This window comes from Heloderma suspectum, chromosome 14 (genome assembly GCF_057233095.1).
Source record: "Heloderma suspectum isolate Gila_16-S chromosome 14, 16-S_ref, whole genome shotgun sequence".
Classification (NCBI taxonomy): Eukaryota; Metazoa; Chordata; class Lepidosauria; order Squamata; family Helodermatidae; genus Heloderma; species Heloderma suspectum.
The window spans coordinates 2,583,756-2,601,516 of NC_139471.1; the positions used below are offsets into that span (position 1 = coordinate 2,583,756).

A 17,761-nucleotide genomic window follows, 5' to 3' on the forward strand; every position below is an offset into this window, starting at 1 on the left:
GTGGGTCCCAACAATGCATCTTACTATGCAGACGACGGAATTAGCATTCCCTTCTGACTGCGGTGTTGTTTTTGCGCATCCTTTCTCTTGGGTCTCCTTCCCACGAGCAAGAACATGTCTTAGGCTGTTTCAAGTGAGAGAGAGCACCATCTTTTGACTTCCCTGTACCTGCTCCATCCCATGGATTCTCCCAGCGGACGATGGAGCATCCTGATGGCAAAAGGTCTCCAAACCTCCTGCCAAAGGGCTTTGGCTGCTCTGCAAAAAAGGAGGCAGGCGACGCTGGGGACCTCCTCTCCAAGGACCAGCAAGAAACCAAACCTTCCTTTTTTGACAATACTTTAAGATTCCAACCCAAAGGATTCCAGGCTCACGCGAAGTTTAAATCATTCACCCCGAAGCCTCCCCCCAAATCCAGGCTGGAGCGGACCTCGTCTCTCGATGAGCTGATCTGGCGCCGCCGGAGACTCTTCAGAATGAGCCAGGACAGCTTGATGGAGCCCACCGAGACAGGCTCTTCCAATGGACCCCTCTGGGGGGGGAACCCCCTCCAGCAGAGGATCACTTCCAGCAGTGATCACCACCACGGCCAGGGATCTCTGTGCAGCTTGCAGGGCGCCTCGGAGGCGGCCCACGCCAGCCAGAGCACGTTGAGCCTTTCGGACTCACGTGAGACATTGTGCAAAGTCAGGGCCACCCGGCCCCCACCCCCTCTGGAACTTGACGGCACCTTCCCTTCTCTGAGAACGACTAATCGGATCGACCCAGATTGCGCGGATTATCGGTTTTCTTCCCAGAGCTGCTTTCCGCGGGCAGGCAGCAGCTGGAGCGACACCCAGATCCACAGCCGAGGCATGGTTTGCGGCAACGACTCCACTGCCTCCATGAAGTCCACGTTCAGCCTTCTGACCCCCATCCGCATCAGGGATGTGCGGGACAGGTACACTCCTTGGACCCGCGGGCCCAACTGTTTTACATGCTGATCGGGATGGGGGGGTAGCGGTTTCAAGGCAGAGTTTTCTTTCACAGGAATCCTTTTGCACTCCTTAACATTGAGCAGCCTGTAAGGAAAATCTGTTGGAATGGAAAATCCCTGGGGATTTTACAGAAAAGTCTTAGGAACAGGGGTTGGCCAGTATCTAGTTTCACATTCACAGATCTTTCCTGAAAAAACACTGCAAATTTGGGGGCTGCCTTTGCAGTTGGTTTGGAAGCTGCAGGTAGTGCAGAATGCGGCAGCCACGATGCTCAGTGGCGCACCTAGCTATGCGCATACTACACCTGTGTTAAAAGAACTGCACTGGCTGTCTATTAGCTACGGAGCCACATTCAGGGTTTTGTTGTTGACATACAAAGCCCTCAATAATTCGGAGCCAGGGTACGCAGCTGACCTCCTTCCCCTATTATTTTTATTTATTTATTTCATTTCTGTACTGCCCTACATACACCCAGTTGACCCCTGAGATCTTCAAAGGAGACGTCATTGGTTGTTCTGCAACCAGTAGAACGTCGCTAGGTCATGGCACGTAAGCGGGCCCTCTGGAACCCACGTGTGGTTTGAAGCTTCAGACACCCCTTGAAAACCTATTTGTTTATGCAGGCTTTCCCTGACCTGTAAGGGACTAGGACACTGCCCTGTTTTATTGTTGTCTTTGCTATAAAGTTTTTAATGATTTGTTATTTTCTATGTTTTTATATTGTGTTATACATGCATTTTAGTGCAATCCGCTTAGAGATTTTATTATATTAAGCAGTATAAAGCGTATGGATGGATGAATGGACTGATTGATGTTCAGTATTGGGTTTAAACTTTTAGATTATAAACTCTTTGGGGCAGGCATCTTTATGCTCATGCTACTCTGGAAAGCACTGCCTATCTTGGTGGAGTATAAATAAAAACAATCAGTTTTGCCCTTCCTTTCTAAATCAGTTGCTCATTGCCCTGGCATGAGGAGAAGGAGCCATAGCTGCGTGATAAAGCTCCTGTTTTCATGCATAAAGTTGTGGGTTCAATCCCTGGGCATTTCCAGCTAAAATGATGAGGTAGTAAATTATGGGAAACCCTGAGGATCCCTTCCCACACAATGCTGGGCTAGATGGACTGTTCAAGTGTTCAAAGTGTTCCACATCCGTGATCTTTTTTTCTTCACAACAGTCCTGCAAGGTAGGCCAGCACTGTTAACTCCATATTGCAGATACATTGAGGCTGAGACTTTGGGGTTAAATTGTTTCTGAATGCAGAATGCTTTAAAAAATAATGACCAATATTTCCCTGCGAGTGGTTGCCAGTATGATGACCAGAAACGTAGCTTCTGCATTCAGAAAAAAATAATTACCAGGGGGCTGAAGATAAACAAGAGGATTTCTCCATTGTCTGGTAGTGGTGGTGGTTAGACAAAAGGCAGGACTGGCAGTTCTAATGTTCCTATATGATGAGGGAGGGAGTTTTATGGCTCCTAACTGAGCCTTAGGGGAGGCATTTCGACCTTTTAGAATGGGGAAAAACACACGAAAGCCAGGAAGCCTCCCCACAATCGCTGGTTGGGGAAAAGGGGGTGAGGCTATCTAGGAACCCCAGAGGGCTGGATTTTTCCCCCAGGCCAGAGGTCCTGCAACCCTGGAATAAATGCAAAAATGGACAGCCTCACTATTCAAAGCATTTAAGCTTTCGTTGGTGTGTTTCAGGATTTGTATTTGGTTTGGTTTTCCCCTCCGCCGCTGGATTCTGCACTAGGCAAGGAAGGAATGAGGAAGTATGGGGCAGTTATACTGCAATTTTGTTTGCAGTTGTCCAGGTGACAGTCGTGGCCAGGAGGGCCTGTGGCCAGCTGGGCCAGTGCGCCAGCTCCCATGGTGTGCTGATCTGGCCTTGGTGATGCTTTAGTTACAACTGGGTGACTGTAGCACACTCTGCATGGGGCTGCCTTTGACAGCGCTCCAGAATGCTGCGGGCAGGTATTGGCAGGCTCTCCCTTCTCAACTACAATGGCTTCATTGGCTCATGGGGGGGGGGGGGGGGAGTGTTAATTGGTTGGGTGCTGTTCATTTCTTTTATTGTATTTTTAAACATGTTGTTAATGTGCTTGTTTTTGTGTCATGTTTTAGTTAAGATTCTGCTTTTAATCTGAGTTGTATTGTTAGCTGCCTGGAGCACCATTTTCTGGCCAAAAGGCAGGATATGAATTCATGGACTGATTGATTAAGAGCGCAATCCTATGCATATTAAGAGACAAAAAGTCCGACAACTCCCAGCATTCCCCAACCATAGTTGGCTGGGGAATGCTGGGACTTGTCAGGCTTTTTTCTCTCTAAACATAAATAGGATTGTGCCCTAAATTTGTTTCTGAGGCAATTCAAAGGGCTGCTTATGACCTTTAAAGCCCAACATGGCTTGGAATTGGGATAGTGAAAAGACAGCTGCCTCTCACATAAACCTGCTTGCCAGTTGAGATATTGTAATTTCTATATGACATTTATTTGTTTTTGTGACATGCCTGGTTTCCTCCAAGGTGCTCAAGCTGGTAGCACAACTGCTTCTGCTACCATCCCTATTTTATCTTCACAACAATCCTGTGGGGAAGGTTAAACTGAGAGATACTGTTAGATCAAGATGACAATGGAAGCAATGACCTGGGGAGGCGGTGGGCTCTCCCACACTGGAGGCATTCGAGACGAGGCTGGACAGCCATCTGTCAGGGATGCTCTGACTTGGATTCCTGCATTGAGCAGGGGGTTGGACTCGAGGGTCTTGTAGGCTCCTTCCAACCCTGCTCTTCTATGATGCTATAATGCCTGGCCCAAGATCACCCAGTGAGCTTCATGGCTGAGCTGGGATTTAAACCCAGTCCAATACTCTAACCACTGTGCCAGGGGTGTAGAACCCGCAGGCCTGAACTGGCCTGCTGGGTACCCCAGTCCAGCCCACAAAGCGATTATGCCCTTCTCTCCCCGTCCCAGCAACGTCTGAGTTGCATTTGGTTGGGAGACAGGAGAGAACCTTTTCTTTAGCTGCAGCTACACCCTGGAACTCTCTGCCAAGAGAGCCCTGCCTTGGCCCCTCCCTGATGTGCGTGGCCTGTCAAGCTGCTGATTTTAATCTCCCAGGCATGCGCATTTGCCTTTTTCATCTGCTGTCTCTGCCTCTTTTATATCTTAATAATTGTTTTATTGTACTTAACTGTTATTAGCTGCCTTTAACATTTGGCACAGAAGGGTGGGATGGGGCCTGCTTCAAAACAAACCGATAAATGGCTTTATATTGTCCTTTTCCTACAGGAGTTATTTGGAAGGCAGCCTTCTTGCAAGCGGTGCGCTGCTGGGAGCCGAAGAGCTGAACCGATATTTCCCTGATCGGAGCGTTGGTATCTTCGTAGCCACCTGGAACATGCAGGGGCAAAAGGTGAGTGGAAGAAGAGTTCCAGGGGCTTTTGTCTAATCGTCAGCCCTTGCCCCAGGAACCCTGGCTAAGCTAAGTCGAGAAGAAAAAGAACTTGCAGTTTGAAACTCCCAGGGCCTGGAAGCTGTGCAGGGGGCTCCAGAATTGTTCCAGGCCTTCCTCCCCTGTCACGCTCTCCCTCTCCCTCTCTCACACACACTCACACACACATTTCTGTGAACCAAGAAAAGACAAGGCAGCAGGACACAGGGACAGCGCAGCTTCGCCCACACATAGCAAAAGAGCTGGTCACACACTTCTGAACGGGAAACGCTTCCCCTTTTTCGGAGCAGTGCATCATCAGGAATGCAGCCGTTCCTCTGGCTATGTCACATTATGATTCTGGCTTTGTCTTTGTCTTCGGTTTAGTCCTTACGTAAACCAGGGGTGTTGAGCCTTCGGCCCAGGGGTCAGATCCGGCTCTCCTGGGGTCCCAGTCTAGCCCTCCAGTGTTCCCCAGATGGCCACGCCCCCCTACCCCACGTCATCAGGTGATCCCCTTCCTGCCCCCCGATCATTGGGCGGTGTCCCAATTTTTGTGTGGTAGTTTTCCCCCCATTCCAACGCTAAACTTTTGTGTAGTTCTTTCCCCATTCTGAAAGGTCGAAATGTGCCTCCCAAGAGTTAGTTACTGTCAGTAAGAGCTTTTCATGAAAATTGGGTGGCATTTTTGGCCACACCCCCTTTGCCTTTGGCCCTGCCCACCACCAGAATGAGGCCCCCAAGAGTTTCTCTGAAACTGAAAGAGTTGGCACTCCTTTCATAAACCATTGTGAAAAGCATGGCGGAAGGCTAGCAATTACATTTCTAAACTGATGGCACGCTCCTGGTTGAATTAACCTGCTTGGCTCTGATTTGTGATTGATCCGTTGGCTATGCTGCCCAAGTCGATGTGCGTCTCCTCCATGCCCGGATACCAGGGCTTTTCCCCCCCTTCCCTTTTTGGTTAGGTTTCAAATCCTGTGAAACCTAACCAAGGTATAAAACTGAATGTGGGCAGAAGCATAAAAATCAGCTCCATTTGCAGTGAAGTGACAAGTTTGAGAGATGGGGTGCAGAAGTGAAAACCAAAGGGAGGAAAGCCCGCAGCCTGTTGCTGAGATTTGTTAGGTTAAATCAGGGGTCCCCGACCTCTTTCGGTGGGTGGCATACTTGGAATTTTGAGAGAGTGTTGTGGGTGCTCTCACAAAATGGCTGTCATGGGGGTGGGGCTTGCCCATTCAGAAAACGGCTGCCACACTGGGCACAACCAGTCACAAAGCACCCATTTCCCAGAAGGCAAAGTGGTGAGGCCAAAAGAAAAGTCCCTTGCCCCAGAACTGAAGTCGGAGGCAGAGGTGGGGGTCTGAGCTCCAACACACAAAAGCAGTCTTTGGAACCCAAATCAAGATGGCGCTGGGGGGCAGCACTTTGCTTTGCTGCATGCCAGCCTCCCAGTTGAAAGAATTAATTTAAGAAATCTTAACAAATAAAATAAAAATCAGGAGCAGCAGGGAGCCTGGCAGGCGCCGCGTGGAGACCCCAGGCGAAATGCCCGCTCTCTCAGCCGTGACGGCGTACCAGGTCCAGAAGGGCAAGGCAGGTGCAGCAGCGTCAAGGAGAAAAGGGGGAGAGGGCAGCGCTGAGATTCCTGGGGAAGTTCTGTTTTACAGCAGCTCCCTTCCCGGCACACACGGCCCCCGGCACTTGAAGCCGTGTGGAACTGGAACTGCCATTCGTCTGGGGCCGGTGTTGCAGCCTGCTGTGCATGGGAGGGCAAACAATGCCAAGCAGCCCTTCAGTCCCACCCGTAATGTCCATCCATGGATTAGAACTACTAATCTTCTGAGCCCTGGCAGAGGATGACAGGCTGTCAAGTGGGACAGCCTCGATGAGACCCGGAGCTGTTCACGCTGTGGGGGGCGGGGGACATGAATCCTGAGCCCGAGAAACTTGCCTCGTGCTCCGGATGGTCTTTCTCCCATTGGCACGTGTGTCATTGTCACCTGTAGGGGTGCTGCTAGGTCTGGGACCGTGGGCTCCTGCCCTGAATGTATTTCCCAGGGGCCTGGATCGCTTCCCCAGATCCCCGAGCCTCCGTGGATGCCAGTGGAGGGTGTGTGTTTTTCTCTCAGCTTATTTTCAGGGGCAGGTTTCAAGGGGACTGGAGCTCGGGAGGGAAGGGTTTACTCTCCCCTTCCCCCCTGATGCAGTTCTCCCCTGCCCTATAAATAACCCACTTCTCCTGCATGGCAAATAAGCTGAGAAAAAATACCGAACTTTTCCCGTTGCTTTGAGATGATCAGGAGGAGGGTGCAAATTAGCTGAAGGATTATTTTTTTATTTGAAGTGATTTGGATGAGAAATGAATTGGCTGTGAAATTTAAATGCTACTAATCATTTCTACAGTCGCATATATACATACACATCAACCAATGCAACTGTTGTGCAGGTTTGTGCCCTGTGGGCCTGGGCTTGGGCCTTGAACCTTTTAAGGGCCGAGCTACACCCCTGGTCACCTGGCCAGGTTCCCTTCTTCCCTCCCTCCTAAATGCTCAGCTCAAGGTCTTCCATTCCTTGCAGGAACTCCCGGAGATGTTGGATGACTTCCTGCTGCCATCCGACCCCGACTATGCCCAGGACATGTATGTGATTGGGATCCAGGAAGGCTGCCCAGATAGGTGCGGGAACAAAAGCAAAGCAACTTCCCAAGCGCAGGGCTGCTTTTCCTCCCCTGTCACACACCCCAGCCTCCGTCCTGATCTCTGCCCACTGTGCAGAGGAGAGTTCTGTCATAGAGGGCTAGGACTGGATCAAGCAACGTCCCCTGGTCTTGTGGTGGGGGGAAGCTTTGTGCTAAAACAGGGTGCTGTGTCTTGGGAGAGAGCATAGCAAGTGCAGGCCCCCTTCTGTACAAATGCCTTGAGGAATGGACAGGGCCATCCCGGATGTTAGCAAGTCATTCACCTTCCTTGTTCATTCATCTTTTGTCATCGGTATATATCAGGTGTAGAATCCCAGGCCTGGGGGGGCGAATCCGGCTTGCCTGGGGTCCCAATATAGGCCTCCATGGCTCCTTTTCCCCGGCCACCGATTGTCTGGTGGCTTCCTGGCTTTTGTGCAGTTTTCCCCCATTCTAAAATGCCTCTCCTGAGGCTGAGCCACTGGCAGGAAGAGCTTGGAGCTAAAATAGGCTGGTGTTTTTGGCCTGCCCTTTTTGCCTTGGGCTCCGCTCACCACTGGAATGCAGCCCCCGAGAGCTTCTGCGAAATGGCATTTAGCTCTTGGGGTGAAAGAGGTTCTGCACCCCTGGTGTACACAATCAACGGCTAAAAGCCTCGGTAGCTGGAGGCCGTCAGCCCATCCGCCTCTTGCAAGGGACTGTGGGTGCAGTGCCGAGCTCCCTGCAATGGACCTGAGACCTGAGCTTGGCCCAAGACTGGAAGCAAAAGCAGAGGATCCCCTGCCCGGGTCAACAAAGCATGCTGAACATTTGACCTTTAGAGCAATTTCAGAGATGTGTCCCATCACGTAAATAAGCCCGACCTGTCGCCCACAACCCTGTGGAGTTTTAGCTGCCTCCGGTAGGATATGAGGCCTGACGAGATGAAATGAGCCACAGCTTTGCTTTGCTTCTCTTCCTCAGGCGAGAGTGGGAGGCCCGTTTGCAGGAGACGCTGGGCCCGCATTACGTCATGCTCTATGCAGCTGCCCATGGTGCGCTGTACATGTCGGTCTTCCTGCGGAGGGACCTCATCTGGTTCTGCTCAGGTACGTGATGCCCATGAGGTATTCTCGAATGGTCTTTCAGTTGCGAAATACATTTGAATCAATTCACGTATTGCTAATAGTCAATGAAGCTGCATTCTGGAGGAACCTGATGATCGTGGATGGCTTTTCAGAAGAGTGAGAGAACCCAAAATGTAGTAAGCAAGAGCCACCACTGTCCTTACGACGGTAACCCAAAGTCCAGTATTTAACCACAGTAATTGGCATCTACCCCATTTTTCACCATAGAACCCAGATGGGGAACATTTGGCCCTCCTGAGGTTGGACTTCAAGTCCCATCAGCCCTAGCCAGCATAGCCCATAGTGAGGGATGATCGGAGTTGTGATCCATCTGGAGGACCACACATTCCCTACCCTTGCCATCGAAATTAATGGGCAAGCAATAACAGCGGGCCAGCAGTTGGGTCCAGCAGCATCTTGGAAGGGTCTCTCTGAGGTGTCCCCTGACAGCCCTTGTTTCTCCCTCCAGAGGTGGAATATGCCACAGTGACAACTCGCATTGTGTCTCAGATCAAAACCAAGGGTGCCCTTGGAGTGAGCTTCACCTTCTTCGGCACGTCCTTCCTTTTCATCACGTCCCATTTCACATGTGAGTAGCTCGCCTGGCATAAATGCCGAAGCAAGGGTTTGGATTTCCCTTCCAGAATTAATTCATGCTTTGAATGTGATTTGTCAGACGATGCACAGCGCCTGCTTTTAAGATTGCACAGCTTGCCCTTCCCCCCAAAAAAGTGCTGGAGGTTTGTGGGATATGGGACTCTGAATGTGTCCATGATAGAGGAAAGACATTTTCCCTCAAAAGCTGGATTAAATCAGGGGTGCGGAACCGCTTTCAGCTTGAGGGCCAAATTCCGTTTCAGAGAAGCTCTTGGGGGCTGCATTCCAGGAAGGGCAGGGCCAAAAGCAAAATGGGCAGGGCCAAAAATACCAGCCTATTGTAGCTGAAAGCAATTACTGCCAGTAACTACAACTTAAAAGTTGGAGAGACATTCCAGCTTTTCAGAATGGGGGGAAAAGTGCAAAAAGCCAGGACAATACCAGTTAATCAGTGCTTTGCGGAGAGGGGTGGGGCCTTTGGGGGAATCCCAGAGGGACGGATTTGGCCCCCAGGCCTGAGGTTCTACAAACCTGGATTAGATGGAGATCCTGCCTTGGGGAGTGGGTTGCAGAGAGGAGAATGCGCCCTTCTGCACAGGCAGAGTTCTGTGTGTCCCCCTGGGTGTGTGATTGCTGGGTGGATGCAGTATCTGGCATCCTGAGTGTCTCAGTTCCCCTCCTCTTCCTTCCGCCTCAGGCAAGTTGTCGTAATCCTTACCAGTTTAGGAGAAAAACGGAACATGCTTCTGCTGAAGTCTCGGAAGTTTTGGGAGGGGAGAAGGTTGGGCTAGCCAGTGGGGAGGAGGAACAGCTCCTTGTCCCACAACTGGAATCCCTGTTCCCTCTCCCAGTTCTCCAAACCATCCTCCTCTTTCTGTTGTGGGGGGGGAAATATGTTGCCCTTTGATAACTGCATTTTGAAATGGTCGAGCCCGCGCTTTGCATGCAGAAGGCCCCCGGCTCAATCCTGGCAGCTCCAGGCAGGGCGAGGAAGCAGTCCCGCCTGACGCCCTGAAGAGCTGCTGCCAGTCAGTGTCAACAGTACTGGGCTAGAAGGACCCAGGGTCTGGCTCAGTCGAAGGCAGCTTCCCAGGTTCGTAAAAGAATGTTGCTTAACTTGCTCAATCGGATTCTGACTGCTGAACTGGGCTTCCCTCGGCACTGCTGAGTGTACCTTTGCCCTGTGGGCTGTGCCCCACCCCTCGCAGTACCCTCACGATGCGTTAGTCTTTGGAGGCTTTCTCAAAGTGAGCCAGAGTTTCGAGGCAGCGTCTGTCTTCTATTCTCCAGGTAGAAAATCCCTTCATTTCGCCTTCCCCCACCTGGTGCCCTCCAGCAGTGCTGGGCCTCAACTCCCAGCATCCCCCAGCCAGCCCTGCTCGCTGGGGGGATGCTGGGAGTTGTAGTCCAACACCGCTGGAAGGCACAAGGCTGGCGAAAACTGCCTTAACCCATCCGATGGAACCTGTCCCCAGGCTCTGCCCCCATCTCTGTGTTCCCTTGAGGGCCCACCCTGGGCAGACCTCTTCTTCTTTTTCAGCTGGAGATGGCAAAGTGTACGAGAGAGTGCTAGACTACAACAAAACCATCCAGGCTCTTGCGTTGCCCAAAAACATTCCGGATACAAACCCCTACCGCTCCAGCTCCTGTGAGTAACTCGGCAGCTCAGAAGTGCTCTCCTTTGAAAGTGAATTACTGCTCACACTAATTTATCCATCCTTCCTGTGTCACTATCTCCACCAGGAAAAGGTTTTCTTTCCTGGAAACTAGTCAGTGGTTTGGAAACGAATCACATGTGCTGCAAAGGGATGAAACTGGGTTGAGGTAGAGAATGTAGGTGGTTGAGGCAGTGCCGGATCCAGGTTTCTGTGGGCCTTTGGGGCAGGACACCCTCCATGGGCCCCCTCCCTCAGTGAGTCCACCTTCTCGCCACCACGGTCACCAGCTGCAGTTGCTCCTCCTCCTCTTTCTCCTCCTCGCTCCCACTCGCTTGCTGGGCAGGCAGGGAGCCAGATGGCCGCGGCGTCTCCTGCTCCTCCTCCTCGCCACCTCTGTTGCCTGGGCCAGAGCGAGAGGCAGGGGAACCAGCACGCTGCGATGGGGAAGAGGAGGAGCAACTCCATGGCATCCTTATCCTCCTCACCACCATCACCGTTGCCTGGGCCAGAGCGAGAGGCAGGGGAACAGGCAGGTCGCAGTGGCGGAGAGGAGGAGCAGCTCCAGGGGGCCTTGTAAATGGGCCCTGGCTGGGGTATGGGCCCTCGGCAGGTGCCTGACCATGTCGACCCTTGATGCCAGACCTGGTTCCAGGCAGAGTTCCTTCGTTAAACGAAAGATAACACCATCAATGTTAAACGGTCATGAACAATTTTTTCACTTTCACTCCTGCCCACCACGGGATATGTGCATTTAAAAAATTTGTATGTCCATCACACTTGTATTCTTGCCTTCCTCCAAAGAGTTCAGAGTAGAATAAATGGATTTATCCCATTTTATTCCCACAGGTGGTTTAGGGCTGAAAGACTGTACTTGGCTGCTCAGGAAGCTCCCTGGATGAACCCGGGCCTCCCTTCTCTGGCCCGCTTCCCCCCATTGCTACATTGTTACGTTCTTTCAAAACAGCCGTCCCCAACCCGGTGCCCTCTGGGCGCTTTGGACTGAGCTCCCATCACCCTCAGCCTGCCTGGCCAGTGGTCGGAAGCACTGGGAGCTGTCGTCCACCACATCTGGAAGGCACCAGGGACCTCAGGGTGGCGCTCATGGGGTCCCCAGGCAGGTGGCCTCCCATTCAGCCTTGGGCTGAAAGAGGTTCAGCACCCCTGATCCACAGCTCGGTCTTCAGCTGAACGAGGACTTGTGCCCAAGCCCAGGACACCTCTCCTGTGAAGGACGTAAGAAGAACCCTGGTGGATCAGACCAAGACTCATCCAATCCAGCCTTCTGTTTCCATAGCGGCCAGCCAGATGCCCCAGTGGGAAACCCACAAGCAGGACAGGAGCGCAACAGCACTCTCCCGCCCGTGTTCCCCAGCAACCAGTGCACATAGGCTCACTGCCTCTGGTACTGGAGGGAGCGCACAGCCATCAGGACTAGTAGTCACTCCTAGCCTTCTCCCCCAGGAATTTGTCCAACCCCCTTTTAAAGCCATCCAAAGTGGTGGCCCTCAGTACAGGTTGTGGAAGCGATCCCACAGTTTAACTCTGCTCTGTGTGAAGAAGCCCTTCCTTTGATCAGTCCTGAATCTCCCACCAATCAGCTTCATGGGATGACTCCTTGGGTTCTGGTATTATGAGAGAGGGAGAAAAATGTCTCCCTCTCCGCATTCTCCACACCAGGCATAATTTGGTAGACCTCCACCATGTCTCCCCTTACTCTCCTTTTTTCCAAGCTAAACAATATCAGCTGTTGTAACCTTCCCTCATAGGGGAGATGCCCTGGCCCCTTGATCATTTCAGTGGCCCTTTTCTGCACTTCTTTTCCAACTCGACAATATCCTTTTTTAGATGCGGTGACCAGAACTGTATATCATGCAGTTGCACCGGAGGAAAGTCTGATATAGACAGTTTTATTTTCCATTACTCTCCTAATTATGCCTAACGTGGAATTTGGTCTCCTCCCTCTTGTTCCCTTGCAGCAGACGTCACGACCCGCTTTGACAATGTCTTCTGGTTTGGGGACTTCAACTTCCGCCTGAACGAGAACCGGAAGGTGGTGGAGCAGATCCTGAACCAAGGCAAAGAATTGGACGTGTCCAAGCTGCTCCAGCACGACCAGCTGATCAAGGAAATGGGCAATGGTAAGGGCAACCACGTGACCGCATTCCCCGTCCCAAACGCTGGCTAGTTCTGCTCCTGAGAGCCAAAACCCACTAACTGGCTGTGCCGCTCCTTGACGCAGATGCAGACGAGCTGCTGCAGCAATTGCGTGCCGAGATGTTTTTGTACCCTGCTCTCTGCATCGAGTTGGCTAGCTGAGTGGCAGACCCCGTTCATCTGAGGCAAACCGCTGGGCTTGAATAAACTCTTAATTTCTAAGAGAAAGAGATGTGGAGAACCCCAGTCCCACCGCCGTACCGACACATGCCTGCACCCTGTTCCATGTTCAAAAGAAGTCCAAGTTGCCTTTATGTAGACTATGTTGAATTTTGTTTATTTATCTTATGAATGGCTCCATCGTTCCATGGACTCATCTCTGTGCAGTGCCAATGACCGTGCGTGTTGCACCAAAATTTGATTCAGCTGCCATCTTGTCATATTCGTGACTTCGTATATTTTGTTTGTTTTTAGCTTAGCAGAAGAGGTGGGTACAGGATAGACATGATAGAGTGGTACAGAATCATGCCTGGTGTGGGGAAAGTGGAGAGGGAGACATTTTTCTCCCTCTCTCATAATTCTAGTATCCAAAGGAGCCATCCCATAAAGCTGATTGGCAGGAGGTTCAGGACAGATAAAAGGAAGTCCTTCACACAGTGCAGAGTTACACTCTGGAGTTCACTACCACAAGATGTTGTGATGGCCACCAATTTGGATGGCTTTAAAAGGGGACTGGACCGATTCATGGAGGATAAGACCATCAATGGCTACTAGTCCTGATGGCTAAATGGTACCTCCAGTATCAGAGGCAGTATGCTGGGGAACTGAACCATGAAGGTGCAGTTGCACTCATGTCCTGCTTGTGGGTTTCCAATGGCAGCTGTTTGTCCCCTGTGTGTACAAGATGGACCTGATCCAACAGGGCTTTGCTTATGTTCTTATGTCAAGCAACCCACTAAGAAGGTCTTCCCATGCAGGGCGGGATTTCGTGATGGACCATTAGCGGAGGGTAGAGTTCACTCATCATGTTACATTCTCCCACAGGTTCTATTTTTAAGGGGTTCCAAGAGGCTCCCATCTTTTTCCGTCCTTCCTACAAGTTCGACGTTGGGCGGGACACCTACGACACTACCTCCAAGCAGAGGACACCTTCGTACACGGTAAGGACTTATAGGTAAGCCACAAACAGGCATCCCAACTGAGAACTGCTCCCCTTCGAAAGGAGGAGTTCATGGGAAAGAAACACTGGATTTACCCAAGAAGTATCTTTATGCCCACTGAAAGGAGGATATCCTTAGAAGGGCGACTCATCCCATCCGCTTTGAGGAGGCAGGACTTCCAGGGACTTCTGGAATTCTCCACTAGAAGAAGAAACTTGTCTGTTTTGGAGCCTTCCACAACTGAAGAATAAATTCAGTTAAATGAAAAAAGAACCTTTTACCACTGAATGCCCCTAAGCCAGAGGGCAGGATAGAAGGGAGGGGGGGAAATCCAGTAAGTGACATATGTGACTCTTTGTTGGAACTGCTTCTTCCTCATTGCACAAACAAAACGATTTCTATAATACCCTGAGGTAAGACGTAGGAAGCAGCAGCCAGGGGCTGGCTTAATTGAGGATATGGAACAATTTTTGGCTCACTGTGAATCTGCTCTTTTGGACTGGCTAATAGACTGACCTGGTTCACATGTAATGACAAACCATGGTTTAATTGTGGGTTGTTGCTATGTGGAAACCCAAAAATATGGGTTAACTATGGGTTGTTTAACTTCAAAGTGAGGCTATGGTTTGTTGTTGGGTTGTGAACTGTGGGTTACTTAAACCATGTTATGTGTGAACCCAGAAGCATGGGTTGTTTGTGGGTTATTTCGCCAGGCTACAGAGGTAGCAGGCAAGAGCGGTCAAAAAACCCAGCCTCTTTACATGCCGGTATCGCAGTGCTGCAAAGGCAGTTGGGATACAGGGAGGGAGCAGGTGAAGGAGGAGGGAAACAAATGACCTAGAAACTGAGAAAACAAGCCATGGTTTGTTCGATCATCAGCCAGACAAACCCTAGGTAGGGCAACAAACCATGGTTTAAATAAATGATAGGTTGGCATTACGTGTGAACCAGATCAAAATATGCTACATGCCTACTGTTTGGGCACCTTCTTCACATGCGTGGAGCATTGGATAATCTCCTGGGTTTTTTGTTCTTAAGCATCCCTAGTCCAGTTAGGGAGCAGGGAGAACAACAGAAAGCTTACTACATCAGCAGAGGCAGGACAAACAAGGGAAGGAGGCCCTGGCATAGCCTGCAGAAGATTCTGGAAGCCCTGGCTGCCCCTGGGAGCTGCCCAGTTCAGGATGTCCTCCTTTTCACGAGCAGAAGCGATCCTTCGCACATCTGCCTCTGCAGACTTCCCTGTGGTAGTTCACTCACCTTTCCCCACTCTTGGTCTCCTCAGGATCGAGTGATATACCGGAGCCGCCACAAGGATGAAATCCACGCTGTAAAGTACACCTCCTGCCTTGGGATCAAAACGTCAGACCACCGGCCTGTATATGGGTTATTTCGTGTCAAAGTGAGACCCGGAAGAGACAAGTTAGTATTAAGGCAGCACTCATACATGACACACTGGGACCAAAGTGTCTGTGTGGTGGCTTTGGAAGGCACCTTGATAACGGATAACTGCCGGATAACGTAGAGCAGCTTTTCCCCAACCTGGTGCCCTCCAGATGTGTTGGACTGCAACTCCCATCATTCCTATAGCTAATCCAGGCTGCTCGGCATCATGCTGACTAGAGCATTCTGGGAGTTGTAGTCCCAACGCATCCGGAAGGCTCTCGGTTGCGGGAGGCTGATCCAGGATTTCAGATGAGGGGCCCAGGGTGAACGAAGCAGCCATTTGGCTCCAAACAGGCTCAGAAGTAGAATGGTGGTTCAGCTGACCCTGACATTTGCAGGTTTTGCGTGTCTGCCATGACCGTTGGGTACATCTGCATGGAAGCCCTGCTAGAGGTGGGCAATGCTGGCCTTGTCATGTGATTCCCGGAAAGGGCTGCATGAGCTAATGTGACCACACAGGAAATATATCCCAGCCCCAAACCAAGAAACAATAAACCAATTGGGATAAATAAACCGGTGAAGATAACATCCACAGGGCCTTACAACGTTTGCCTAAGGGTTTCCTTGTGGGTTTTTTTCAGCATCCCGCTGGCTGCAGGACAGTTTGACCGAGAACTCTATTTGATTGGCATAAAGCGGCGGATCACAAGGGAGCTTCAGAAAAAGCAGGCTCTGACGGACCAAAAATCCAGCACTGTCTGTTCAGTCTCCTGACCTTAAAAAGCCGCCCAAGAGGATTTCTGAGGCAGACACAAGGATGTGCCTTAGCGACGGGGCCTGCGAATACTGCCTCCTGGTTGTGGCCTGTGCAGTTAGAGTGCATATGGGAACTGCTGTGATGGCAAAAGCCAGGGAATGTCCTGAAGTTGGCTGTTTCAACAGATTTGATCACAGGAGATTTTGCCAAGAGGCATCAATCCTGTCTGGCGGGGGCCTTTCCTGGGTTGAGAGGCTGCCATGGCCCATTCCTGGTGTTCCGTAAAATGTTTGCTTGAAAAGAGTGGCCTGTTTGCCACACACACACACACACAGAGTGGGTTTGGCATCTTCTGCATTTAAAGCCATGTACATATCTTGTGTTTTTGGAAGATGCCTCTCAAGGGACCACGTTGGGAACAAAGGAGCATCCTGCCGTAAGCTTTATTCTTGCTTCGTTCCTCCCTTCTGCAGTTGCAGCTAGAAAGCTGTACAAGCAGAAACAATTTAAGTTTGCTTTGCTACCCAAAGCACCTTGTTTTCTGAATTCCAACCCTCCATTTTGGAGCTGGCCCAGCTCTGCAGTAGAAACAACAGTGAGGGCAATGGGAGAGGCATTCGACACCAAGCATTTGCTCAGGACTACCGGAGGGGGCTCCAAAGTGCTCCCTTTGTTCCCAGACCAAGACAAACCCACTTCCCTCTGGGACTTTTTTCCTCATCAGCTACATGTTTTAAAAAGCCCCGTTAATTAGTGTAAGAGACGGAATGCAAGCCAGTTTAATCTGACAAAGGGCTGTCACTTTCAGAGTGGCTGTCTAAAATGGCAAGATCCCAGTTTGGCTTGTCTCAGTGGCTTGAAAAGCAGGGCGATGGGAATGTTTTGAGTTGGCTTTGCCATTTCCCCTCCACGTTTTGTCACTTGTTATTATCTGGGCTGTGTTTGTGTCCAGCATTCCTTGAAATGGGTAAAAGAGCCAGATTTTAAAAACGTGCTTCAAGCGTGCCTACTTCTTTGATGACACTGTTCATTGGTCACCACCCGTTCCTTCATATAGTTCACCCTAAATCTCTGTTGCTTTCCTGGCTGTTACATATTTTCCCTCTGTTCTAGGAGGTTGAAATGCCTCTCCTAAGGCCGACTTACTGGCAGGATAAGAGCTTCAAGCTAAAACATGCTGATAGTTTTGGAATTCGCTCCCTCCCTCCCCGGAAAGCTTCTCCAAAATGGAATTTGACCTTCAGGCTGAAAGCGATTCTTATACTCCTATACTAAGTGGGGAGTGGCATGGCCGGTAGGCTCAGTTGCTGTGACTCTTTAGCAAAGTCTAGAGATGGAGCAGTAGAAAAAGGAGGGTCCTGAGGTGACAACAGCCCAAGATAAATGGGAAGTTTTAAGAAGAGGGAGGTTGGAAGAGAAAATAGCCTGGGAGAGGGAAGAGGCATATTTGAAGCTAATCAGTCAGTCAAACCATCTGGGGCCCTCCAGATGTGTTGGACTACAACTCCCAGCATCTACCAGCTGGTGGATGCTGGGAGTTGTAGCCCAACACATCTGGAAGGCCCCAGATTGGGCAAGGCTGTCCTAGTATATTCAAGCATACCCTTGTTGAGCTTGGATCAAGAGCAACAAAACGTCTTGTGGTACTTTAAAGACTCAGTCAGCTGCATCTGAAGAAGCAGCCTGCACAGCCTCCCCCCCCCCCCCATGATCATTTCACCTTTAAGGTGCCACCACCCTCTGTGTCGTATTTGCTGCAACAGACTTAACGTTCCAGACCTGGGTCAGGAAAGACCTCCACTGTGAGCCTTGTGAGCAAGAACAGTTCTTGTTACACACGTTCTTA

The 17,761-nt window shown here is 50.7% G+C and overlaps 1 protein-coding gene across 2 annotated transcripts; it reads left to right on the forward strand.

The window, feature by feature from the left end:
* INPP5E (inositol polyphosphate-5-phosphatase E) lies at window positions 1–16,923 on the forward strand. Of its 2 annotated transcripts, none has more exons than XM_084820661.1 (10): window positions 1–940; window positions 4,276–4,399; window positions 6,998–7,095; window positions 8,061–8,185; window positions 8,673–8,792; window positions 10,341–10,448; window positions 12,435–12,596; window positions 13,657–13,772; window positions 15,058–15,194; window positions 15,800–16,923. In XM_084820661.1, the coding sequence occupies exons 1-10, from the start codon at window positions 201–203 to the stop codon at window positions 15,930–15,932; spliced, it is 1,863 nt and encodes a 620-aa protein (XP_084676787.1). In that variant the 5' UTR covers window positions 1–200; the 3' UTR covers window positions 15,933–16,923. The 2 variants fall into 2 exon arrangements, with proteins under 2 accessions (XP_084676787.1, XP_084676788.1); XM_084820662.1 differs by having other exon boundaries at window positions 201–940; window positions 6,998–7,059.
* Window positions 16,924–17,761: the final 838 nt, after the last annotated feature.

Bases quoted from the DNA above. Each gene is read 5' to 3' on its own strand.
- INPP5E (XM_084820661.1), top strand. From the start codon at position 201: ATGGAGCATCCTGATGGCAAAAGGTCTCCAAACCTCCTGCCAAAGGGC. The intron at 7,096-8,060 runs GTGCGGGAACAA...TCTCTTCCTCAG, and splicing joins CAGGAAGGCTGCCCAGATAG to GCGAGAGTGGGAGGCCCGTT. The intron at 15,195-15,799 runs GTTAGTATTAAG...GGTTTTTTTCAG, and splicing joins GTGAGACCCGGAAGAGACAA to CATCCCGCTGGCTGCAGGAC.